Below are 27,120 nucleotides of genomic sequence, written 5' to 3'. Positions count from 1 at the left end.
CATTGCTGCACAGATCCCTGCCCGTGCAGTAAATGTGTCAAAGTGTCCTTCCTTGGGCAATATACTGGACCCTAAACTGCTCCCAATGGCATAGAAAACACTGGTTGAGTTTGGATGTACGTTTATCACTCCTGTTGAGTAGGAGGAATATTGTATGGCAGCCTCGTATGAATAAGAGTGTGACAAATGTGTATTCACAAAGACTATCAAACACTATATACATGCAGGCTGTTTACCAAATCTTCATCATCTTCCCCTATACCTTTTTCACTCTTCCTTTAATCTGTATGTATCGCCAGGCAGTGTCTCCACTCCTCCCTCTAGGGGCAGTTGGCCGGCTATGTGGCTGATCACAGTGATCCCTCCCTGAGGAACAGTCTGCCTGACACCTGGGTGACTGCCCTAGGCGAGCTGTGTGTGTGTGTGTGTGTGTGTGTGTGTGTGTGTGTGTGTGTGTGTGTGTGTGTGTGTGTGTGTGTGTGTGTGTGTGTGTGTGTGTGTGTGTGTGTGTGTGTGTGTGTGTGTGTGTGTGTGTGTGTGTGTGTGTGTGTGTGTGTGTGTGTGTGTGTGTGTGTGTGTGTGTGTGTGTGTGTGTGTGTGTGTGTGTGTGTGTGTGTGTGTGTGTGTGTCAAGGGGCTAATGGGCGGCTTGAGGGGATTACCAGCTTAACCACTGGGATTACTGGAACTTCACAAACACACAGAGATGCACACAAACACACAGGACTGTCTATATTACGAGACAAGAGAGTCATCCAAGGGATATTAGCTGACTTGTTTCGCCGCCTTGGTTCTCATTAGCCTCCAATTCAAAAACAACAGAGTTAAGAAGATCCAGTCATGACCAAGGCTAAATGGGTCTCACCAAGGCCATGTACACTTTACCAGGTTTAGCACAGAATGAAAGCCCATTTATTTGGAGTATCAATAGTCTAATTTGAAAGGGACAAGAGCAAAAGGCCTAATGAAAGGCAAGAATCCAATGTCGCGCATGAACTCAGAGTAATGACACCCCTTCAAACCTTGACTTCCATTGATGCAGTAAACAATGTTTACCTTACACCCAAATAATTGCCAAAGTGTAACTGCTTTATTCACAAAGGCATATGCCGTTGCCAAGGGAACTCTGAATTAGGGCTGGGCGATTTTTTCGGTTTTCACGATTAATTCGCATTTTTGCATTGTACATTACATATATAACTAAACACACCTTTTCTCCTCCTTATCTCTTTCATGACTTTTCATTTAATATGGTTTTGAACGCTGTAATCAATACTCAAGACAGGAAAAACTTCACGGCTTGTTTCATTTCTGGTAGTTCCGTTTGTTGTCTCATGCTACCCACGTCTGTAAACAAACGTATTCAAATAAACTGTACCTTCATTTAATATTCAGCAATAATAATATCAAGACGTCTATACAGTAGTTGTAGTGTTGAAATCAGTAGGTTTCGGTGTGCAACACTCCGTGTCATATCACTACTAAATTCACCTCTATAGTAAATGGTATATTAGGCACATGCTAAATGCTAACCGGAGATGAAGGATTTTCAGAATAAAAGCTTAACAACTGCGCACGAGAACTTCTGGTTTTTCAGTATAAAACAGCATTTAAACTGACGTATGTTTAAGGTACTTTATGCCATCAAAAACATTGATTTTAATTTATAACACTGTGCGCATGTGCAGAGCTGCAGATCGGGTAGTCACATAGCCTACTACAATCACATTCACCGCTTCACCGACAGATGTACCCTAAAAATGTCCACGAACACAGATGAAGAACTCATTCCTAAAAAAGATGCTACTTCAGTTGTATGGAAGTGGTTCGGGTACAAGCGGTCATACATAGAACAAACAACTGTTCTGTGTAAGGTCTGTAGAAAGACAACTTCCTAGAAAGTTAAAGGGATGTTATTTTGTTTGAGGGTATTTTTTTATTATCATTATTTATTATTTGTTGTATTGCATTTTACAAGTTTTTTCAGGGATGGCCTACAAGAGATTTTTTTTCCAGTTTGATTTAAAAAAAATCTTTGCACATTAATGACAGCCAAGTGCCGTGGTGCTGTTTTTATTTAATTTTTTTTTATTCTTGAACAACTGATTTGTTCACATAGGCCTAGACTACTTTTTATTGTGTTAATAAAGAACATATGTATTTAAATGTTGCCCTGGTCTGGTTTGTTTAGAAAAAAACTGAAAAAACAGAAAAAATCGAGGTTTAAATCGAAAAGTGTCCATTAGTTAGAAAAAAAAAAATCGAGATTTTATTTTTAGGCCAAATCGCCCAGCCCTACTCTGAATAGATTAAGACCCTGAACTGTATTTGTGGGGGGAAAAATTCTTCTTACCACAAACACTCACAATGGCCTTGTGTATTGCCACACTCAAATTTGAAATGAAAAGCTAAAGGTTTCCAGATAAGGGCTAAATGCGTTGTGCTTACCTAACTCATATTTTGTCGCAAATTAATATTCATAAACTAAGTAAGTACTTGTCTTTGAACTTCCAAGTAAGTGGTTATAATGCCAACACATATCTTAACATCAGACCACAAAAGAAAATGGAGAACCACCATTATACGAGAAAATACAAATGAAAACAGATAATTTGTCTACTAATAAGGTTGGTTTATAGAATATACAGTACAGATGTAGCACTCCAGATAGGACTCACATGGGTGTGTCCCAGTCAAAAGCCCAGCGGATTCCAGTGGCTGGGGGTGTTGCCAAATTGCTAGAGGGCGTTGCCAAATTTCCCCATTTGTTCAATTACAGGATTTAACCATGAGATGGCGCTTCATTCACAAATACACAAAGACAACTGGGTGTTGTAGAACTTATTCTGTTTGCAATATTTGCAGCTCTGCAGTTGTGTTTGTTGAATACTGTAGCATTTAATCACTTATTTGTTATGGTTTTCACAGGCTACTATAATGAAAAAACATCAGTTTTAGATCAAATAAAGTATATAGTTTGCTTTATGCAGTATATTTTTTGTAATATTGTTGGGGTGTTTTTACACAGTACAGTAGATTGAAGTAAATCAACTTAACTTAAGATAAGATGGAACTTTATTAATCCCCGTGGGGAAATTCAGTAGTTCAAACAGCAACAGGGTAAGAGTGAAAAACAGGATAGCACAGATTCACACAGATTAATAAAATCAAAAATAAGATGAGCGATACAAATAAAAATAATAATAATGAGAAACTATGTAATAAGAAATGAATAAAACTAAAATATAATTATCATATCATATATTATAATGTATTGTATTATTAAGTAATATCATACATTAACCCCATTATAGCAGATGCCACATTGAATGGATGAACACATTTATGCATCAATAATTACAACAGAGTATTTCTAAATACAAGTTGTAAAAATACTTATATGTATTTAATATTAATAACATAATGATTAATTTCAGATGATAATACTTTTCAGGGTTAGGTCCGGTCTGACAGCGCTTAGCTCTCTGCTGCAGAGAAGATCACTGCTCTAAACAAAGTCAACAATCCTACATCCAAACGGAATAAATATAATTAATTATGATGAATACGTTAAGTCTTGTTCATTGTTTTTCACTTTTATTAAATGTTTGATATTTCCGGCACAGCCCCTTTCATACCGGCAATGCGTGATAGAAACAACAGAAAGTGCGACAGTGTTAATTTCGTCAACGAAAACTATGACGAACAATGTTCGTCAACAACCTTTTTTACATTTTGACTAAGACGAGACGATGACGAGCTAAAAATAGATTCTTTATAACGAAAATTATGACGAGATGTATATTTAGTTTTCGTTGACGAGACGAGACGGGACTAAGGTGTTAATGGTGGACTATCGGACATTCAAAATGCAGCATATTTTCCCCCAAGTGTCCATCTTGTCTGTCAAAATGCATCTTACGTTTCTAACTTGCAATATCATTATTTCCGCTCTCCGGCCCCCTAACAGACATGCTGCAGCGGACACAGATATCTGCCGGGGACAGAGCGTTCAGAGAGTATAGAGACACATTTTGACTGAAAGTTGACTAAAATGTAATTTTTCATCGACTAAAAGTTGACTAAAACGTTTTGAGTTTTCGTCGACTAAAACTAGACTAAAACTACGAAGGATATAGGAATGACTAAATTGTGACTAAAACTAATAACCATTTTCGTCTAAAGACTAAATCAAAAACAGCTGCCACAATTAACACTGAAATATGCGAACACAAACCTAGAGACTGGGGGTTGGGAGATCACAGGAGGGGGGGAGAGCTGTGGAATGTGCTTGGGAGACTTACACATCGGAATGTGTGGAACATTCCGATGGCCAATTAGTTTTAAACAAATAGTTTACAGCATACAGCATAGGCAACATGGAGGAGGGGGCTTCTCAAAAGATAAAATGCAGATATAATTCACTCTCTCGACTCGCTGGTATCTCAAGCTGAGCGCTCATTGGTGGTTTTTACCCCGTGCTGCTGATGAAACTCTCAATTGGCTCGGCAAAAGTTTGTTGTTGTTTTGTGTCAGTTTTACGTCGCCACTTCCATTCACATTTTTCATCATTGTTCCACAATGTTTATCATCATGAAATTAATATCCATATATTTTATACTATACTTGCACTGCTTACCGTTTTCATACTTTATATATCTTAGCATATTCATACACACTGTTCATACTGCTCACAGTGTGTGTGTGTGTGTGTGTGTGTGTGTGTGTGTGTGTGTGTGTGTGTGTGTGTGTGTGTGTGTGTGTGTGTGTGTGTGTGTGTGTGTGTGTGTGTGTGTGTGTGTGTGTGTGTGTGTGTGTGTGTGTGTGTGTGTGTGTGTGTGTGTGTGTGTGCGTGCGTGCGTGCGTGTGTGTGTGTGTGTGTGTGTGTTCTGGTGGAGGGCATTGCTGTGTATGTGTGTGTGTTAGCAAGTGTTTGTGTGTCTGTGTATTTTCCCCATAAGGCAAGACCCGCCCAACTCTGTCTCTGATTGGCTTACCCTGAAATGTTACCCCGCGTTAACCAATCATCACTCCTCTCTGGTTACTTTCACTTGTCCATGGTACTGTGAGAGGACATCGCTGTATTCGCCTGTAAACTACATCCGCAGGGAGATTCGGTTCAGTTCCATCACATAATGTAACGCAGTAACGCATCAATTTAAATCACAGTAACTATAACGGCGTTACTGAATGGGAATAGGTAACTAGTAACGTTATTAGTTACCGCAAAAGGTAGTTGCGTTACAGTAATGCGTTAGTTTGTAACACGTTAGTCCCAACACTGGTAAACACACACCTGATCACCTGAGAGCTGCCGTTTCATTCAGACTGTTTAAAAAAAACAACGGTCTGATTTTAACAACTCAATGTGTGATTGTTATAGCAGTAATATTAGACACTAATAATACAGTAAACTATTAACACTGTACATATTATTGTTTGCACGTGGGATTAGGATGATCGGTAGTGAGAGCCATGCTGCATTTTCCTCCGGTCGGATGTGATATAAAAACAAAGCGATTATTTGTGTTGTTGTAAACTCACGTGGATTAAACTACATGTATTAGTGCATTCATTTCAATTCGTGAACATATGATACATGAAATGATCGTGAGGATGATGATTGAAAATCGTTTGTTTGAGCCGGGCTGCATTTCCTGATCTAAAAACATAGCGATGGTTTTGTATTTACGCCAACGTGAATTAAACAACATTATTTTGTTAAATAAAAACATGGTGATGTTTTGTAAATGATTACATGTCTCATATTTAGCACAGAATATGATCCTATCCGTGACATATGGATCTTAACAAATATCCGATCAGATACCTGTAGATCTATCAGCTGTTTATTTCACATGAGTTCCAGTTTGGCAGCTTTTCACGACTCCCCCTGGTGGATCCATGATCCATTGCAGCTGGTTTCAATAAAATTACATTTATTTATCAAGGGGGCGTATCAAGTCCTGCGGGGGGGTTTTCCTTTTCAGCAGGGGCCCACCCCGTGCAGATCACGGACCCGCACGGGTAGGCGTCTGAAATGAAGCGCTACATCTGTAAATATACAGTATGTTCAATATAGTCATTGTTACAGAGATTATGTTAACAGCTCAATTGAAAGATCTCTATGTTTCAAACCTATTTTCAAATTGAGTAATTGTTCATTCTTGAGTATAGAGTTTTCCTGGCTGATTCACCCAATTATGTTTTTGACTGTGGCTGGAGGTTGAGTCAAATAATTAGATGTGAATGGGCAGTTTGTGAAGAAAAAGTGTTGCCTTCATCAAGCACTGATAGGTAATAGGTATTTAAATCCACTCATGGTAATGAATAGGATATTGCATATGGAGTGTAGCAGCGCACCTTTTCTCGCATAAAACTGAAAAGAACATCCATAGGAAATTAGGGGAAAAAACAATTACCACCAGTCCCATGTGTATTAAAGGCACGCAGACATACTATCTCTACAGGCTACAGTGGATGCAATGTGACACAAAGAACAGGAGCTCCTAAGACTCTAGAGAGATATTTCACCAGGGGATTTGACTCCTGAATATTGTACTGCACTGTTTAAGTCATTGTAATGATTCTAATTATAATCAGTGCCAGGCTGAGCTGAAAAGAACAGAGCCGGTTATCAGGTCTGAATTAATGACATTTATAGGAAGAATTGAGGGAGAAACAGATTGGGGAGAGGAGAGTGTGGTGGGGGGTTGAATTAATATTGTGAGAAGAGAGACAGAGAGGGGATGTGAGACAGCAATTAAGAAACAGAGAAAAGAAAGAGTGAATTACAATCATTCAGAGAAAGGCAGTTATTGACAGAAAGACTGAGACAGATTGTGAGAAAGAAAGATGATACCAGCGACTCTATATCAAGACATGATGATGTACTGAACGCTAACGGTACGTCCACACGGCAGCGTGCGATGAAGCTTCCCGGTGGGTGTGTGAACAACAATCTCCCGCCCCGGACACACAAGCACGCGGTTTGATTGGCTAGAGCTTGTACTGGCATATGATTTGTTTGGCTGGCGCTTCCGTCAACGCTTGAAAGGTTGAACTTTTCTCAACTTTTGAAGCGAGCAACAGAGGCAAAGCGACGCAAAGGAACCACAATGCAATTCGGCAAAGCGTGACGTCACACCATTCAAAGTGAATGGGAAGCGTCTCCGTTGAAGCAACACACGCTGCCGTGTGGACGGGCCGTAAGGTTTAAAGATACAGACAGTGATTGAGAGAAAGTAAAACATGAGGAACAGACAAAATGGTGTTATTTGAAGGAAGGAAGTTATGATGGATGAGCTAAATCCATCAGGAAATTATATTTCAACAAACCTATAACTTGTTTTGTCTTTCCACTTTTTTCCTCTGTGACTTAACCTCAAAAACAGGAGGAAATCTGTAGAAAAGCAAAACCTAAGAAACAGTGTGTTTGTAGTCACAGATACTTGAACACTCTGCCTGTAGGGCCACAAATATAATGCAATGTGCCTTTTTCACAGCACTGCTTTCACATTAAATAGAAACATTGCTGATTTCCTAAATGGCAGATAAATAGCTTTCAACATCCAATGAAAGCACCCCTCTATGAAAACACTCACATTTCCCCGCACACTGTGAACGGCTTAGCAATTATGCACCAACTAAAAGGAAGGCAACAGAACATATTGACTCTTAAAGTTTTTTTCTTGAAGATATCATTACACCAAATTGGAAACCTGAAGGACACAAGCTGTGCCAAAATGTTGTTTACTACAATCCAAGATGGTGCAGCAAGAGAGTTTGTTTGATTTTTGCAATATAATATGTCTTCACTTGTAGACTGTTTGGTAAATTACAGTATGTGTATATCCACAACTGTTCAGTGGTTAATTCATTAACAGGGTAATTAAGAATGTTTTATTGCACAAGCAAATACACAAAAAGGATCTCATTTTGAAGCAGAAGAGCTTCATACACAGGAGAATTCGGAAAGACAAATAGTGTTTGCTTTCTCTTACTGTCTTTTTAACCTTAGTAAAGCTTTTGTGGATCCTTTAACACACACACCTCTTACCCCCTACACGGCAGAACTGATGCAGGAGGAGATGAAATACCACTACCTCATAAGGGTGTTGAAAATAATCATTTCTACGATGCATTGCGATGCGGACGATTCGGTCTCGATGCAGTGACGGAAGATAATCGGTTATAGAGTAGTAACGTTGCTTCCTGATTTTCCGGCCGCGGCTTTACTATAACGTTTTTTCTGTCACTTTAATATCAAATCGGTCGGTGACGCAGAGATCAGGGAACAGACGTGACAGCGGCACAGCAACACGGACCAGTCTGCTTTATCCACCAACACAAGAACACCAGTCCAGAACCAACAGCAGAAGGACCCGCTCTGAATCACTCGCTGCGGCTCAGAGACACAGGGACCCTGTGTCTCTGAGCCGCAGCGACACGGAGTGTGACAGGGATTTATGTTTTTCAAAAATAATCGCGTTACAATCATGTCAGGTTTTTGGTGGATTTAATTAAGTCTTGGATTGCAAAGTATGAATGTCCTCTAGCAATTTTCAGACGATATATACGTGTGTAAAGTTTGTGAAGGCAGGAGGAAAAAAGCGTCCGCGATCACCGTCTCCTCTCCGTTCTTCCAAACCCCGCCCCCTCCCTGAAAATAATGAGTGACATGCTGATAGTGACCCGATAGAAACTTTATTATTCACTTAATCACTGAGATATAATGAAGCTAATTTAATCTCATACATTCATGGGATTTATGTAACAGTAAAACTGAGAATGTGAGTGTGCACCCACATGCAGTATTTTTGTTTGTATATGCTGTTGTAAATACTCCTGTTGTCTGCTGTGTTCAGACTCAAGTCCTGTGCGTGATGCCACATTCAGGACCTTCAGTGTCCTTTTTTAACAGAAGACCGTGGCTAGAAGCTGCAGCTAGACTGCAGAAGCATTAGCTTTTTGTTTTTGAGGATGGAACAACTTCACACACGGAGGCTAGACCTATACAATTCATTTATTTTGGTTTATAAATTAATGTCAAGACATTTATGTTATTGATTTCTGAAGCACTTTCTAAATAATAAAAAGAGAGTTCATATGTATGCATTGATGAAAAATAAGCCACGTGCAGTAATATAGAAAATTGAGGATGCAACGCATTTGTATGAATCGTGATGCATCGTGATGCACCGTGATGCACCGTGATGCACCGGGATATCGAACCGAATCAAATCGTTGACAGGATAATCGTAATGGAATCGAATTGTGAGACCAGTGAAGATGCACAGCCCTACTACCTCAGGGGTAAACACATCTTAGTTTACAGTACACTCAACACAAACATCTTACTCACACATGTGAACCTCCTACTTTAGAAAAAGAAGTCTACTCAATTCTACACAGTAATACTGTCCTAACATCAAAGACCGTATTTGCTTATTTTCACACTAATCACACACTGCCATTTCCTACGGCCTGTGTCAGTGCCCATTTTCCTCCTGTGCCTTTGTGTAGCAGGTGCATTTATATCAGTGTGTGTGTGTGTGTGTGTGTGTGTGTGTGTGTGTGTGTGTGTGTGTGTGTGTGTGTGTGTGTGTGTGTGTGTGTGTGTGTGTGTGTGTGTGTGTGTGTGCGCGCGCGTGCGTGCGTGCGTGCGTGCGTGTGTGTGCGTGTGTGTGTGTGTGTGTGTGTGTGCGTGTGCGTGTATTCAAAGGGTTCTGGGTAAGTTGCCGTGTGTTTCTTTCTGTTTCTGTGCATGTCTCTGCATGGGTGTAGGGGAATGTGGGTGTTATTTAGCCAGGTGTAAAATTGGTGCTGTAGACGATTGCAGAAATAAACTGGGTCAGGGCAGGAAGAGGAGAGAGGGAATAAACTAGTATATGCCGACCAAAAACAAATAGAACAGATTCAGAAGATCCTGCATTTTGTGTCTTATGTATTTACTCCGTTTTAGGGCAACCAGAGATGTTAATTAGTGTCATGTAAAGCAGATACTGTGACTGACTTCCACTGAAAATACCTAATTGGCAAAGCAACAACAAATGGATTAAAATCAAGCATCCTTAGAGGATCAGCAGACAAGATAGCTTCTTCCAATATGAGGCCTCTTCAACTTATTCAGTTACACACACACAGCAAGTAACAAAGCAAAGTTGTATCATAGTTTGAATTTACAATCTTGATGTGCTTGTATAAAGTCAATACTAAAATGAAGTACACCAAAGGTTATAAACCTTATTATAAATACTTAACATAATGAAGTGGCCATAATTATTACCACCAATCACTGACACAGATATTCACATATTTCACTTCAACAATGTCTGCTAGTGGGGTAAATTGACCCTGAACTATGCTTCCTTGTCCAGGGTAAAACTAAAGGTTGCCAGGGCCCTGACCAGGTACTTGGCACCAATACCTATCCTACAGTTCTGCTTTCCTCCCATGTATCCTCTGTCACTCACTTACTGACCCTTAAGGATGGAGGCCCCTGCTTCAGTTATTTTACTAGCCCCAGGACTCCTAAGCTTAGTCTCAAATCACAGAGCTGCTTCTCTAACCTCCTGACAAAATAAGCCTTCAGACCTGCTGTTTTACCAACAAAATCACCTGTTGTTCTCTTTCCACAACTGCAACACATAATACATTTATGTTGTTTTTCTCTTGAACTTGAGATAAACCAAACAAAAAAGGAAACTATTGGTAAAATAAGTAAAAACTTCCTGGTTAAAATTGCAGCAAATATGCTTTCACACAGTGAAATAAGGACATAAGGTGTGTTTAGCTCCTCTTAGCAAGTAGGCTAACATATGCTAGGGCTAGCAAATATTAGCTAATATAGAAATAGCATAGGTTAGTTATTAATTTCAGCTAGCATTTCATTTCAAATGCTAGCTAACAACAAGTATGAAACTGTTACATTAAGTGCAGTTTGTGGTTGATAATAGTACTTACTAGAGTTGATAAATCCACATTGAAAACTTTGTTCATCCTCCAGTAGAGACATCTTTCACACCTGCTTTTTCCAGATCTAATCACAGTGATGCTGCACTGCGTGTGTGAGGCATTCAGGGGAAACCAGGAATTTGCTTATTCGTAGAAATCCTAACAATATGCAAATAAGGACTACCAAACAACAAATGAAAGAAATTGAAATGAAAACAAGTTCATTTTCACCATTATTTGACTTAAGATGTTTGTTGTTTAAGGTGGCAGACCCTTAGACTTATTTCTAGTTAATATAATTTATACAGCAGTCGGAGTGCTCTACTGCACTCAGTTGCAGTAGGTGTTTTTTTAATATATGTTCATGTTGTTAATATGTATCTTCTTATATAAATCCATAATCCATAGACAAAAAAGGCAGTTATCAATGCATGTACCCGTGGTTATACTTTTTCTTTTAAATACTAGACTTTCAGGACTTTAAGGGGAAGGGACGTTTTAACAAACAAGTCTCAATGAATTGTTTCAGTAAGTGGTGTATTACAATTATTTGAATGCTCTCAATTACTCTGAGAAACTCCCTTGCTTCCTGTGAATTAATCAAACAAAAACTACACAAGACTTTATTTAAGATCTGTGACCCACTCTCTGTTGCATTGTGTGTTTGTTGACAGCAATGCGCATTAAGTATTTGAGCTTTTTGTCCAAGCTTTTAATTGCAAGCACCACACACCATTGTGATCAAATATTTAAACTGGAATTTATTTTTCCTATTTCAGTCATGGAAGTCTGGCTAAGAAAGAAAGTTATTTTCCATCCATCCATGTCCAAACACTTTCAGATGCTCCCTTGGCACTCACATTAGTAATTCTCTGACAGCTGCTAAATGTTCTGAGGTCTACTTGGTGTCCAATTCACGTTTTTTGGAGCAACAATATATGTACTACGCTCCTACCAGGCGGTCACATTACTATGACACCACATCCATGAATAAAAGGAGGTCAGTCATTTTAAATGGCAGCTTGTGACATGACAACAGGATGAAAGTAAGTACCGAGGGGACAAAAGAAAGCTGAATTGCCATAATGTTGAACTTTGTAGAAATATTCACCCAGGACAGTGCTCGTCTTTTAGCCTCACATGAATACATTCCAGAAAATAAATAAACAAATATGGATGTGGATGCCATTTTAACTGTAATTATTGTCAAATACGTTGAAATCCATGAGCCACCACTTATCTGTGCTGTGCTTATTTAAGGTTCTTCAAGCATTTATTAAAGCTGTTTACATAAATTGCCTTGACATTCTTAAGTATAGGTTTGCTAAGCACTTGCCATATTAAAAAAACTGAACTGGCATTTCTATTAATTAATAGACATTCAAGCCAAACGATAACAATAAGGTGAAGAGCCAACAACACAATATGACAAATTACCAATGAAGACAATTAACTGACTTAATTTCAAAATGTCACCATGTCTGTTTGAGGGTCTCTCAGGATAAATCAAGCACACCTCAGGAGGCTCCACTATAATTAAAAAATTATCAGATACAATGCAATATGTCCTTGCCTCTTAACTCTGCCTTTCAACCATTTCCCTGTTTTCTTCATCATCTCTTTTTGTGACTGTCTTTGACTTTTAATTTAGCATGCAAACTTGTGTCACAGTTTTGGATTGTGCATAGGGTTAACCTGCTGCACAAGCAGCCAAAGAAGTACATGCATTTGCGAAATTTGGTATTAATAACATTTTGAGGTTAATTATAATTTTCTGTTTTCAGACCATGCATTTTCAACCCCTTGAAATATCTTCCAGTGTACTTCTTTCAGCCAAATGTCGCAAATGCATCGTGAGAAAAACATGACATTAAGCTGTAGATAAAAAACTAGATAGTTAAGAAGGTGATTAATGCCCAGGAAACACAATAACAATATGAATATCACTTTAATGTATTAAGGGTCTGCTCAGTATACAAGTCACCAAAGAGAAAAATTATAATATAAAGATCTTAAAAAAACCTTTATTATCTTCAATTACAATGTTCTTTGATGAAATATATATCTATATTTTATATTTATAAGTAATATATTATCTTTGCATAGAAAGTGCAGTATGGTTAAGATTTTTAAAGTTTGGATGACTTAAACTACTCTGTTAAAGTTAGGGAAAGATCTATTGTCATGGTAACATGATCCAATATGGACATAACAGTGACTAGGCTGTGTTGAAATACGGTAATTATGTCATAGGTACTGTACAGTGCAATACAATGAACTATATATATGTGCACAGATTCAACCATAGGTGTGTACCTCTGGCTCTTGTTTGTTAAGGTTAAGTCAGGCTGAATCAGCCATATACAAAAGTGATTACGACATCATGAGACAACACAATCAATCTGAACATTTAGGATAACTTTTAATGAGGAATTATGTTTCATTAAATCATTTAATCCCTCTTATTAAATCCGTTTATCAATGTTATTAAGAAAAACTCTCTTTGGATGAGCTAGAGTGAACATTGGTAATGGATATAACATATTTATAATAATAATAATACATTTTATTTCTATAGCGCTTTTCTTGAACCCAAAGACGCTTTACATTTGGGAGGGAGGGTAGACAAACAAAACAAAAGCAAAGCCAAAAAGAAACAAAGAAACAAAACAGAAAAGCAGTCAGGAGGAAGTTGGTTGAGGGGGGAGGGGGGGGGGGGGCTTATGGATACAGAGTTGAAGAGGTGAGTTTTGAGGCGGGACTGGAACAGGATGAGGGACTCAGACTCATGGAGGTCATGGGAGAGGGAGTTCCAGAGCTTCGGGGCTGCCACAGAGAAGGCTCTATCCCCGAAGCGCCGGAGTTTGGCCTTGGGGATGGAAAGCAAACCGGCTGAGGTTGATCTGAGGGACCGGGATGAGGAGGTCAGTGAGGTAGGGGGGGGCCAGATGGTGGAGGGCTTTGAAAGTGAGGACCAGGAGTTTGTAGTGGATGCGGTGTGAAACGGGGAGCCAGTGGAGTTCTTTGAGGACCGGGGTGATGTGATGCCTTGATTTGGTGTGGGTGAGGAGTCTGGCGGCTGCGTTCTGGACACGCTAGAGTCTATTGAGGGATGTAGTGCTGATGCCGTAGAGGAGTGAGTTGCAATAGTCAAGGCGGGAGGAGATGAAGGCGTGAATGAGTCGCTATTTATAAGCTCATATTTCTTCTAAGTATTCCCAATTGTGCAGTGGGGATGCCATATGGGGTACCTTGATTTTACAACAAACAACATTTTTTTAAATATATATTTTCACAGAAAAATATGTCTTCAGAAGCTTTCAAAAGAAATGTCATCAGGTCTGTGTTGATTCAGCTGTCACTGCTGTTACGACCCGGCTCCTGGGCCTCAGCTCCCCTGACCGATTTGCTGAAAGGGAAGGCCCGGTATGTTTGGTCAGACGTGTGCCAGCAGGCTTTTGGTAATGTCAAGTCTGTTCTGTCTTCACCTCCTGTGTTGCCCGCTCCTTGCATGGTTCGACCTTTTCAACTGCATGTGGATGCAAGTGATGTCGGGACAGGAGCCGTACTGTTCCAAGCTGATGGTAGTGGGGTGGACCGCCCCGTGAGTTTCTATTCCAAGAAGTTTAACTCGTTTCAGTTGAACTACTCTGTAATCGAAAAGGAAACCCTCGCGCTCATCTGGGCATTACAGCATTTTGATGTGTATGTAGGCTCTAGTGTTCCACTGGTTGTGTACACAGACCATAACCCCATCACTTTCTTGAACTCAGTTTGTTGCCCAAATCGTAGGTTAATGCGATGGATGCTGTATCTATCTACAGGCCTATTGCCTGGACATTCGCCACATTAAAGGTTCGGATAACGTGGTAGCCGATGCGTTGTCTAGAGCTCCGAGCTTCTGAAATGCCTCTTCGGGAGCCGGAGCTGATGGGGTGGGAAGAAGGAAAGTCAGGAACTACAAAACGGTCTGTATGAATCCGTTCAGGGTTACAATGTTACTATTGTTAGGTAGTTTACGGTGTTCTTAGGAGAACTCCTTTTTTATGGGGGGGAGTGTGACGAGACCAAATCTTCAACCCGGCTCCTGGGCTGCAACAAAAAAGCAGGGAGGCGAGATGAAGGGTAAGAAAATAACAATTGTTTATTTTCTTATAAACAATGTAATGACAGAACCAGCCACAGGTCCCGAGGCTGGCACGGAGAGAGTGCCCAGAGGAGTCCGCCCCACATAACCGGCTGGGCTCCTCCTATATCCTTTCCTTTCCAGGTGTAGCTCATCAGCACCTGAACCTGTGAACCTAAGCACACCCACAAAGCACACACAGAAACAGCACCCCACGTGGTGTGGAGGGGTCGTCACACTGCCCAAAGAGGAACACTGGAATGACGATAAGGTCATGAAGGTATGCAATATGTATTTGTTGGGTTACAGGGTGTGAGTGCATCCTGAGTTTAAAACACGACAGGCTCACATGTATCATACCTGTTTGTTGCACTGACATCAAAAAAGACAATGGACAGGTGAGTCAGGACCGAACCCAAGTTTGTCACTGTCAATAATTCCAACTTCCAACCACAGTCGATTAGGTTTTTCTTTATTCCACTAAGCTTTGTGTTTAACATGAACGTCGGTTAATAACGTGATTCATCAGCCAGACAAACCTTTTAAGCCCAAGTGCCTGCTTTGTGACCTGTCAAAAGCTGAAACACAGCTCTAGCAGCAATCAGCTGAGGTGCCCTTTACTTGTTTATGAAAGCTTATTATTAGAACAATCACTTTTAAATATTGATTATAGTGTAAGTGGTAAGACTCATAAAGAGACGTACTGTAACCCTGATTTGAGGACAAGCAGCTTGAACATTTCTAATTTGAAAAAAAACAACGAGTCTTATGTTGTTCATACCTTTTTTGATTGTATGTTGTGTCTGTGCATTTCAAGTTGAGGAAATGATAGTTCAGACAAGGTGAGTGTCACTCAAGGTACAGTAGATGCTGTAATTTGACACCCAGTTGTGTGGTTGGTTGTGTGTGTGTGTGTGTGTGTGTGTGTGTGTGTGTGTGTGTGTGTGTGTGTGTGTGTGTGTGTGTGTGTGTGTGTGTGTGTGTGTGTGTGTGTGTGTGTGTGTGTGTGTGTGTGCATGTGTGTGTGTTCCATGTTAATCACTCTCCTCATAATTACCATTTTCCTGTTAATGGATCTGACCTCTTAATCACCATGTTGCCCTTTGTCCTAGTGCACGTGTGTCAGTGACCATGCGTGTGTGTGTGTGTGTGTGTGTGTGTGTGTGTGTTGTGTGCGTGTGCGTGTGTGTGTGTGTGTGTGTGTCTGTGTGTGTGTGTGTGTGTGTGTGTGTGTGTGTGTGTGTGTGTGTGTGTGTGTGTGTGTGTGTGTGTGTGTGTGTGTGTGTGTGTGTGTGTGTGTGTGTGTGTGTGTGTGTGTGTGTGAAGGAGAGAAAGAGAGAGACAGAATGAGACAGCAGAGGTAATTTGGCTTAACTAGCTGGGCGATTGTAACTGTGCAGACCATAAATCTTCATCACACACTCACGCAGCAAATCATTTCCTGTTAACTGAGATAAGCAGGAAATCTTAATCAACCAATAAGAGCACAGAGGGCATCTTTTACTGTCTCTCCCTTCCTACCCGTCAGTTCACTCTCTTTTTTTCTGCAGGGTCACATACTTTATAGAGCAGTAAACATCATGTTGATCCTTTATTTAATTTTGCTCTGTTTTAATCTATTTTATTTCTCTCCCTTTTTAAATTAACTCTGTATGGCAATTTGAGCACTGAAAACCACCGGATTGTCAAAGAAAGGTTTATTATTGTAGACGGCTGATTATAAATTATCCTGTTGAACCAAAGGAGCATGGTTCATTCCCCACAGTCAGAGAATTGCTTTTCAGCAAACCACCAAGTATTAAGAGGACTCATTTCATCTCGCCATGACCCACATCCTTTTTCTTGAACTGAACCAGACCAAATGATTTTGCTTAGAACTACGCAAATTTCCCTCGCACATGCTTGACTTCTAGACAGAGTCCCACATCACTTGTTTTAAACTAAACCATCTCAAATGAGCGAGGACAACAACAAAAAATGCCAATGTGAGATAACCAATAACTAAAGAAATATATTACAAGTTAGAACCTAATTAAACCTAACAAAGCTATTAAGAAATATGCGTTTTCAGGCCTTTAGAGCAGGGGTTCTCAAAGTGCGGCGCGCGGGCCAATGGTGGCCCTCGGAAATGTTTCTGGCGGCCAGCGATAGTTAATGTGACACGCTGAAATGCATGCGCTATATTTTAATCCTCCATGGTTGTGTGTCTATATCTTCAGATTAGATATCCGCGGAATCGCTGGAAGAGTAGCTTTCCAGCTGTATCTCCTGTGAGACTGTAACCAGGGCACCGCAGCAAATATGGCCGCTCAAAGCAGCTTGACTGTGTGGGATTGGTGGATTTGTGTGTCTGTCAAGGAAATCTCGGCCGGCAGCCATCACGGTCTGAAATGACCAATGGACATCGAGAAATCACTAAGGACCTACCCACCAAGTAAACAAAACATAAACCACGTGTCTCCCATCAGTTTACGTCTGTGAGGGGAGAGAGAGAGAGACAGAGAAAATGGCTAAAAAAAACTTTACAGTTGCCGACTTTGCTAGAGATTTTTTTCGCTAGCAGCAGTGAAGATAGAGCCTCAGAACCTGACGTCTTTGACTCTTCTGAAGAAGAAGAACACAAAGACAACAACAAGGATCCATTTGGACATGGGTAAGTGTACATATTACAGTAATAGTGTACTGGCAATGTGTGGGGAATACCGCGAAAATGAACAATAGGTTTATTGATATATTTTTTATCCATAGTCATGAACTTTTTATTGGGACAAAATAGACTCTCCATTAGCAAACGTTTTACTCTGTGTTAACGTTATTTTGGTGTGTAAAAGTGAGATTACATGTGTAGATGATTAAATTAATCATTTATTCGTCCCACAACGGAGACATTTACAGTGACATGTTTTTGCCATCGATTATTTTATCATACTGTTCTAATCTGTACAGATGAGACTTTGTCATAGATTTATTTATATGTGTGCCTGTTATTATTTTACCGTCCTGTACAGATGAGACTTTGTAATCAGATGTAGCCTATGTATATGTGTGTCTGTGATTTTATACTGAATGTAAAGTAACTGGAAATACGTGTGTGTGTGTGTGTGTGTGTGTGTGTGTGTGTGTGTGTGTGTGTGTGTGTGTGTGTGTGTGTGTGTGTGTGTGTGTGTGTGTGTGAGAGAGAGAGAGAGAGAGATCGAGAGAGACTCCTTCTGCAACCTCCCAAACTTTATTTTTATGTGTGCATTGTTATTTCTGCTTGAGCAACATTTTACCTGAACTTTATTTCAATGAAATTAGTTGTAATTATTGTCCTACACAGGCGGCGTTTATCCAGCAGCCACAACATCCATCTGTGCCGGCCCCCAGGTTAAGATCTACTGTGGCTCAAGGGCCTTCACCAGAGCCATCACCACCAAGGACCAGCAGACCAGCATCACTACAGCTGCCTCCATCTCCATCTGCGGCTGCCACCAGGTCAAGATACACCTCAGCACAAAGGCTCCACCACAGCCATCACCTTCAACCCAGCCAGCAAGGAGGTCTCGTGGAGGTCTCGTATAGCACTTGTACACCCCACCTACACAGCAGCCCATGCACCATCACCCCCACCTACACAGCAGCCAGACCCACTGTCTTGGAAGACAGACAAAGACCTTGACACTGTCTTGACATTGTATAATGAATAGTTGGTTGAAAGTTCTGATGTTCAATTTTGTAAATAGTTATATTTTCCAGTTTCTTATATTTATATAAATAGTTGGTTGAAAAAAACATATTTATAATAAATTGTTGGTTGAAAAAAAAAGGTTGAATGCTCAATTTGTATTTGTACACATCACATGAACCTTGGTATGTAATATGAAGTCATTATTCAGTCCTAATGTATCTCAGAGTGATAAACACCTGTTTTACTCAAAATTTGAATTTAATTTTTTTAATTTTAGACATGAATAACACATTTATATACAGTGTAATTCAAATATTTCACTGCCTTTGTGATCCTAGGACTTTGGTAACCAAATCTAAAACACCAAAACAATTCGATCACATGAGTAAATTTGTGTTTTCACAAGAGTTTTGAAGATTTTCCAAAAATCGGATGTCACATTTTAAGATTTTGAGCTACTTATCTCATGAAACAGTGCTCTAAGGTGAGCAATATGCATATATAGCAAGACCAGAGATTGTCCTGAACATTTTGATATGTAACACATGTGGTGTCATGTTAGAAGAAATACATTTAAAAGGTGATTTAAGAAAACATCTAAAAATCGAGAAAATACCCTTAGACTCCAGAGGGTTAAGAATGGTAAAACTGCGCCCCCTGGGTTGTCATTCCGAAATTATGAATGACAGCTTGTGGAAAGTTTGCTAGACTACTGGTTGCATGGCAACTAGGCATCTCGCGAGTTGCGGTAATTGGTTAGTACAATAAAGAAAGGATTTGTTTTGGAATTATTTTGTGTTCGGTTTTTTCTTGGGCGGCCCTCAATCCAATATTGGGTACCTAAATTGGCCCTCACTCATCAAAACTTTGAGAACCCCTGCTTTAGAGTATTCAAAAAAGATTGCAGTTCAGTCAGCATTGGATGTGACCTGCAAATGAACTTGTTTGTGGCAAATCGTCCTGGTCTTAACATCTCTTGTGGCATACTTGGCATATATTTGACTTGACTTTTCTCTTTTTGCTGGATGGATCTGTTCCATAAGTATAACTTCCTTTGTGGGTTTGTTCATCCTTCACCAAACGCTGCTGTGTGTATTGTGTGCTGTTGCCTTGAAGAAGAGGAGCCAGAAGAAGAGCCTCTTGTGAGAAACGTGTCTTTGTATCAGATTGGATATTCTTGTTTCCAAGAATAAGTTCCTGGTGGATGCTCACATCACAGGATCCAAAATGAAATAAAGAGCTCACTCACAGTTACTTTTCCTTTGCTTTTTTAGTCAGACACATGAGAAAGACATAGAAGCCTCATTCAAGGATCAGAAATAACAGCTAATCAGTATAATATTGTCATGTAGTGACTGGACAAAATATTTTCTTTGTTCGCAAGATACCAAAGAATACATATCGCTTGTAATGTTTGGTTATCTTGGGAAAGAAGAAATCTCTGAATGCGTGATTGAAAAAATTATTTTTGTTAGAAGCAAGAACTTTAAGTGTCCATTCATATTAATTTGCAAAAAATGTTGGGTTATTCCTATCCAATGTTATTGATTGACAAAAAAGAGTTGTTGTTTTGATTCAGCAGAATTAAAGTGAATCAGTTACATCATGCTATAAGCAATATTGTAAGTTTCATTTTCTAAAACTTCTTCACATTACTAAGTCCTTCTTAGACCAAGAGTATGTGAGATGTGACAATTACGTTCTTGTCGAACAACTTGTGCAACTGTTAAAACCTAATGTCAGTGTTTAACCATGAAAATCAAACTACGTACATGTCAATAAACAGCACTCTCATATTTCACAGTTAATTGAATAACGTAATAATAATTTATTTTCAGGGTTAAAAGAACATGTCGGACGTGAATAGAGTCACAGACAAATGCCATTAGGCACTATTGATTGTCCGATAAAATCATAAGGCAAGGAGAGTTTAATAGGTTATCTGAAATGAGCTTGTTTCTGGGTATTGTGTTTCTTGCAAGATGAGTTCGATAAAAAGGTTCAATAACTAAAGGAAACCGCAGTGTCACTAATTGAGCCTGAGGTATTTGTGTACCACAGCAGGACAACACCCTGTTACTATGCAAGGTCATTTGTTCTACTACAACAGAACTGCTCAAGAGAATATAGCCCAGCATGACAACATCTGCTCAACGTTTGTTGACATAATGAGCATTTATGTCATTATAAACCATGTATGCATTCATATTGAAACTAATAATGTGACCTTCAAGTATTTATGTGCTTGTATTTCCACATCCGTAAATCCATGTTGTTTGTTTTATTTTTGTACGTGAATACTTGGTCCCATATATGTAAAACCATTGGCTCATTACAGATCATCATTAATTGGCAATAACAAATAAAGCAGTTCCTTACATAGCTTCAGCTTGAAAGGATTGAAAACTGGCTGCACATCAGTGGTAGCCTAATAATAAACAACGGGATATATGCCATAACAGGTGTGTCTGCTGTGTTTGCCATGCTACTTTAAATGGAGATTAGAGGATGTTGAACACAAATATTTTGCTGTGAAATAAATCAAAAATAAAGTGTGTAAAATGCATTATGTTCTTGAGTTTATCCTAGGTAACACCTTACTACAATTTAATAAAATCTTTAAAAAAAAAATAGGAAACTCCTTTCTTGTCTTTTTTTTGTTTTTAAAATGCCCCTTAGTTGTTTACAAGGGAACACAATTACGATTAGAACAATAACCGGTCCTACCTGGTCCTGAAGTTGGTCGGATGTGGGTGTCCATCATACAAGGACAAAAAGTCATATTCTTCTTCTATGGCAAATGACAGGAACATGAGCTGGATTCTACTTCCTTCCTCTCCGACGATGACCCAGGTGCAGTTCGCTCCATTGGGGTAGCCATAGGGAAACCCTGGCGATTCTATACTGCCATTTCTGCCTTTTAGTGTACCGCCACATGTGTAGATAAAACCTAAAGGAGAACAAAATAGAACGTTTCATTTATTTGAACATTTGATTTAATCTTGAAAAACAAATGGCGGCAAACAACAGATGCTGTATACTAGAGGATAAACAGGGAGAACACAATGTTAAGCAGGAGGAGAAATATTATTTGTAAAGTTTAGAGTCTAAGGAACACTGTGAAACAGCATATGACAGAATGTTGAGTATGTGAAGATTGTGCATCCATGTGTCCTTCTCTGTGCATGTAGTTAGCATAAATCAGTTTGTCTACCAGTGTGTGCTATGTTATGAGAGACACCGAACAACTGCAGGCTATGCGCACACTCACACAGGCACTTTTATTCAACACAAACACACAAGCACACGTACTACAAGTATCATTTTTACACAACTTGTTTGATTAAATGGATACAAGATTGATGACATACTGTCCTAATCCAATATTAACAATTAGAAATACAGGTTACAATGCAAAAAAGTTGGGCACTGAAGTATTGCTTTACGTCAATGTAGGAATAAGCCATACGTCAGCATGAGTCATCCAAAGTAGGTCAGCTTGATTCTGATAAATCCTGTTCCTTTGATGCTGATCTATGATTACATATTAATGGAATATATACAGTAGCGAGCATCAGAAGAGTTGAATCAAGTATTTGTCAGCAACTCTTGCAGCTCCATGGATCTGTACTGTAGTTTGTGTAACATATTTCTCCCTGGCCTCCCCCCGCAGCGAGGGCACAGGGCCGGGTGTGTTTCAGAGCCTCACCCCAGGAGTTGGTACTCACATTTAGCATGGGGTGCTTGAACCTAGGTCCTCTGACAGTGGGGAAGCTCAGCAACCCCTTCCACCTGACTTGATAGGCGAAATCAATAAGAGACCAGAGCATCCTCTTGGATTCACACAGTGTGTCTCTAACAGATCAAAAGCTGGCTCCTTCTTTGTTTTTGCTGCAATTTATAACTGAAGGAACATTTTTTCTCTGCATGTCTACATTAACCGTGGATGATAAAACGACAGGGAGATGACACCAATGCAAACTCTTTGCACACACTATGCATCATCAAAGGCAGTTAATGATGTATTGAGGGAGGGAGAGAATAAATACAACTAGATCTTAATGAGCTTCTATAGGCTCTTCATCATGACTCTATGGTGGCAGAGACGAGGAAATGGAGGAGAGGAAGAGATGCCAAACTAACAATAACATCAACTGCAGAGGCATTATTTAGAAGCTCTGCATAGGAAGAAGCCACACATTCAAGCACGTCACAGTAATGGATATCCAACCAATTATAAACTAAGTTATTTTCCATATAAGAGAGTAAACAAGCATATAAGAAAATATCATTACATTTCAAAGGTTTGTGGTTGGGATGGGTTACATAACATAAATAAGATTCACTGGTGCGTTCAGTGTATCGTACTATGCTGATACTAAAGTTAATGTTTTGTGTTGAAAGAATATATATATTATAAGTGTCTCGATATATAAACAGTCAGTAGATGTGATGTTAATTTGACTTAACCATATTTTGGATAGGATTGTTACTATAGAAACATGGACTTTTTATCACTTCCCTTTCCTTTTCCCAGCTGCTTGGACTGATAAATGTGAAGCAAATTCTGCTGCTGTACTTATTTTAAATCTCTCCAGGTTACAGATCCTGCTAAATGCTTAAATTGTAAAATGTAAATGTAATTGATCTCTTTGGACTTCATGGTTCACATCAGAATCATTATCTTCTCCCTTTGATCTTAATGATCCTTTTATATCAGACACACCACAGGTGTTAGATGAAAAGCTTGAAGTGTCCAGGCGTGAAGTCGGAGAGTTTCTTTTTGCGATGCTCTATCGATCCCTGATGGAGAAACTCTTCACTTCTTCCGCTCCACGGGAGAGTCAGACTGCAGAGTCAGTTTACAGAGCAGAAACCCTTGAAGCTGGTGGGGATTTGGCCTCATCCTGCTCAAGGACACTACAGCAGAGAGGGAACTTGCTGTTATATTGGTCACTATGTCTTCTTGCTGTGAGATGATGTTGCAATCACTTTGTACCTTTTCTTTTTTGGCATTTGACATTCTGTTATCTAGCATACCTGTGTATTTTTTGTTTAAAATGTATTCAGTCCCTGTTTTTTTAATCACTGGCAATGACCATATCTACAAAAGCTTTTGAAACTGCAGCAGTATGCTTTTGGTGTGTCATTGTGAAATGAAAGTGTTTAATACAAATGCTCTCACTGTATGCTTTAAGTCCTTGAATTGTCTAGGCTTTAATTGATCTCCTCTGAGTGCAAAGCTCAAATCAGGACAATCATCCGCGTGCCTTTCATGTTTATGAGCCTTGTTACTTGCCATGGCAGCTGGGGCCACAGGGACAGCAGGGTGATCCCGCTGGATGCTTTTCCAACCAATTATCCAAGACAGACACTAACCAAAAAAAAGAGCGTGTGTCTACAAATATATGTGTGTTTCAGTGTGTGCTTTTCCAATTCTCATTTACCAAGACAATTCCAAGATCATCACATTGAGCAATATAATGACCAATGGCAGTCTGAGCAGCAATTAGGCGCCAGTATCTCTGTCCCTTCACAACCAATCACAGCAGAGATGATGAGAAACAAAAGGGAGAGCTAGAGCCATATGACAGCCGACACATATGCTCATACACAGACCTACAGAATATTATAACACTGGCATATACACTCACAATATACAAATTCATATCATATATTGTTTGTTTCAATTACTACAAAGAACACAAAGGGCTGAAATGCCACTGCCTGTCTTCTGTGCTTTGTTTTCCAAGACACTGTAAAGGAAAGATTGTGAACAGCACAGAAAAAAAGGAACTTCTTTAACGGCCCAGTTCTGAAAGGGTAGATCCATGTGGTTCCCAGCTGGAATTACATGTTATCATCAAAGTGAAATGGGATTTATGCTCCATGAAGCAGGAGTTCCCCTGAGGATAGCACAGATGCACGGTTACAAAGAAAAGGCAGACTTATCAGAGCATCTGGCCAATGCATTTCTAATTAAATGAATGTATTTGCTATGTAACAACCCCTGCATGTCCAAGATTACACTTGAATAAAATCAATGATTTAAAATATTGCTACATGCCTTTATGGCTATGATGGATAGAAAATTGATTATTTACATTCTTCACTATGACATCGTTTTGAGATATTATCTAAAGTACTGTAACAACCAGTTAATGGCTTCAAATTATTTGATAATAAATCTAATTCAGTTGACAACTCAATAGAATTTTAAGGTTTATGTTATGAGGAAGGTAAAATACACTGAGATGAGTTCATGCACCTAATTATAAAGTTGCTTTTACTGGTTTTTGACACATTTCAGATGGTGTATTGATCGGTCAATGTATTTTTTCTCTGGTTCTGAGATGAGCTACTGGATTTCTTTATATATATTTGAATATGGTTGGCTAAATGTTGGTGCTACACTTGCAATATAAGAATCTGAAATGTAATTGGTTTAATTGTTTTGTTTTTTTATGAGCTAGGAATATTGCATACTTCCATCTGCAGGAAAGAGATTAGCTCAATAACTGTCAATATTCCATACAGCCAAATACTCAGATTAACTGATGCGTATGTGAGACAAAGACTGTTGTCATGCAGCAATGCTTCAAAGTGAGGCGTTATGAGGTCAAGATTCAAGATTGAGCTCACAATAGAATATAATAATTGGAGTCGAACAACTTGTTCTGCAAGGGAAAATACAGGAACTAACACAGAGACCTTATTTTGCAAATAAATGCATAATATAATGCGCAATAGGGACTTCATTTCGTGTGATGAAGCATAAAGTGAGGTGTTTATGATCTCTCAGGGGTGATATTAACCTATACACAAACAATTAGACTGCTTAGGAGTTTATTAACAGATGCTAGACAAGATACATGATGACCCATGTTATGTGGTAATTGAAGTTACCATGGGGTATAGGGGGGAAGGCAACAATTAAAACGATCTTCTCAACAACTACAAATCATTCCTGTAGTTTTTTAAGCTTGAGCGCATCAATGTCATCCACAGTCAGTAAATGAAAGAGGGACAGGATATCTGAACAGTGAAACTCAAAGGGAATCGTTGTTTTCATGCTCTAGTCTAGGCAATGTGACAATATTGACTTTTTTATAATATTAGACAATACTTTTAGATTCAAACCTTTAAAACTGAATGGTCCATTCTATATATAAGGAGTAAGGTTTTGACTTTCTTCTCTGTAGTCTCTTGTGGTCTTAGTATTTCATGTTGTCTTTTTTTAACTGATCCCTCTAGTGGTTAAAGTATGTTTTTGCATGAGAGTGATCCAGGATCACATCCTGGATCACAGATGTGATTCATCACAGACATCACTCTGTATTCAGTGATCCAGAACACAGGTGCGTGGAATCGTTTAAGACGACAAAATAATTGTTAAATATCACAAACAAATAGTTTCAATAATATTAATCGAAACTCGAACTGGCTTGACGTAACGTAAAATTGTTGGGATTGTAAAGCTATCACAAATGAGCTCCGTAATACCCTCCAGTTCACACAGGAACATATGACTCAGTCCATCACAATGTTATCAGAACTCAACAGATTGGAGGGTGTCTTAGTCTAAATGCAGTTACTTCATTTAATTGAACAGCCAGGATACAGAGTGGAGTGTATGAGGAGCGGAACAGGGACAGAAGGACAGAGATGGAAAGCAGAATAAACAGAGAGAAAAGGACATATTTCCCCTCGTTCATCATTGAATGAAAGGATGATTTAAAAGTCATCACTCACAGAGGGATAGAGGCGAGGGAGTGTGGGAGGGGGAGAGAGGGAGAAATATTGAAAGAGAGCGAGGAGAGTAAAAGAAACAGAGGAGGATGAGGCAGAGAGAGAAAGAGAGAAACAGTGAGAGGGAGACAGGGTTAAAAGAGAGATTTCTAATTATGCTGACTACCAGACCGAAACTGACAGTCCACACACACACACACACACACACACACACACACACACACACACACACACACACACACACACACACACACACACACACACACACACACACACACACACACACACACACACACACACACACACGCACGCACGCACGCACGCACGCACGCACGCACGCACGCACGCACACACACACACACACACACACACACACACACACTTACATAAGCACAGTGTCACAGAAAGACAGGCTTACCGCAAACACACACAGACACACACACGTACACACCATAATGAAAAGGAAACACACACACATATGCTTATTTCACAACCCTGACCTTACCTATTAACCCGTTCCACAAATCCACTGACTCTGCTGCCATTTACTTTACAGTTTGTTCAGCACAGCACAGCACATACTACTACACACGTACACATTGTGGAGACACTACTGTATACTG

General features: G+C 39.5%; 1 protein-coding gene across 1 annotated transcript in view; it reads right to left on the bottom strand.

The window, feature by feature from the left end:
* Window positions 1–27,120, bottom strand: part of LOC117455499 (CUB and sushi domain-containing protein 3-like) — a 405,573-nt gene that overhangs the window by 302,099 nt on the left and 76,354 nt on the right. Inside the window, exon 2 of the mRNA XM_034095008.2 lies at window positions 21,476–21,698. Coding sequence (XP_033950899.1) covers window positions 21,476–21,698 — 223 coding nt within the window. The remainder of the gene's footprint in view (window positions 1–21,475; window positions 21,699–27,120) is intronic.

The sequence above is a fragment of the Pseudochaenichthys georgianus genome, chromosome 11, assembly GCF_902827115.2.
Source record: "Pseudochaenichthys georgianus chromosome 11, fPseGeo1.2, whole genome shotgun sequence".
Taxonomy (NCBI): Eukaryota; Metazoa; Chordata; class Actinopteri; order Perciformes; family Channichthyidae; genus Pseudochaenichthys; species Pseudochaenichthys georgianus.
Note: the sequence above shows the minus strand (reverse complement) of the source record. Positions and strands in the feature narration are given on the sequence as shown.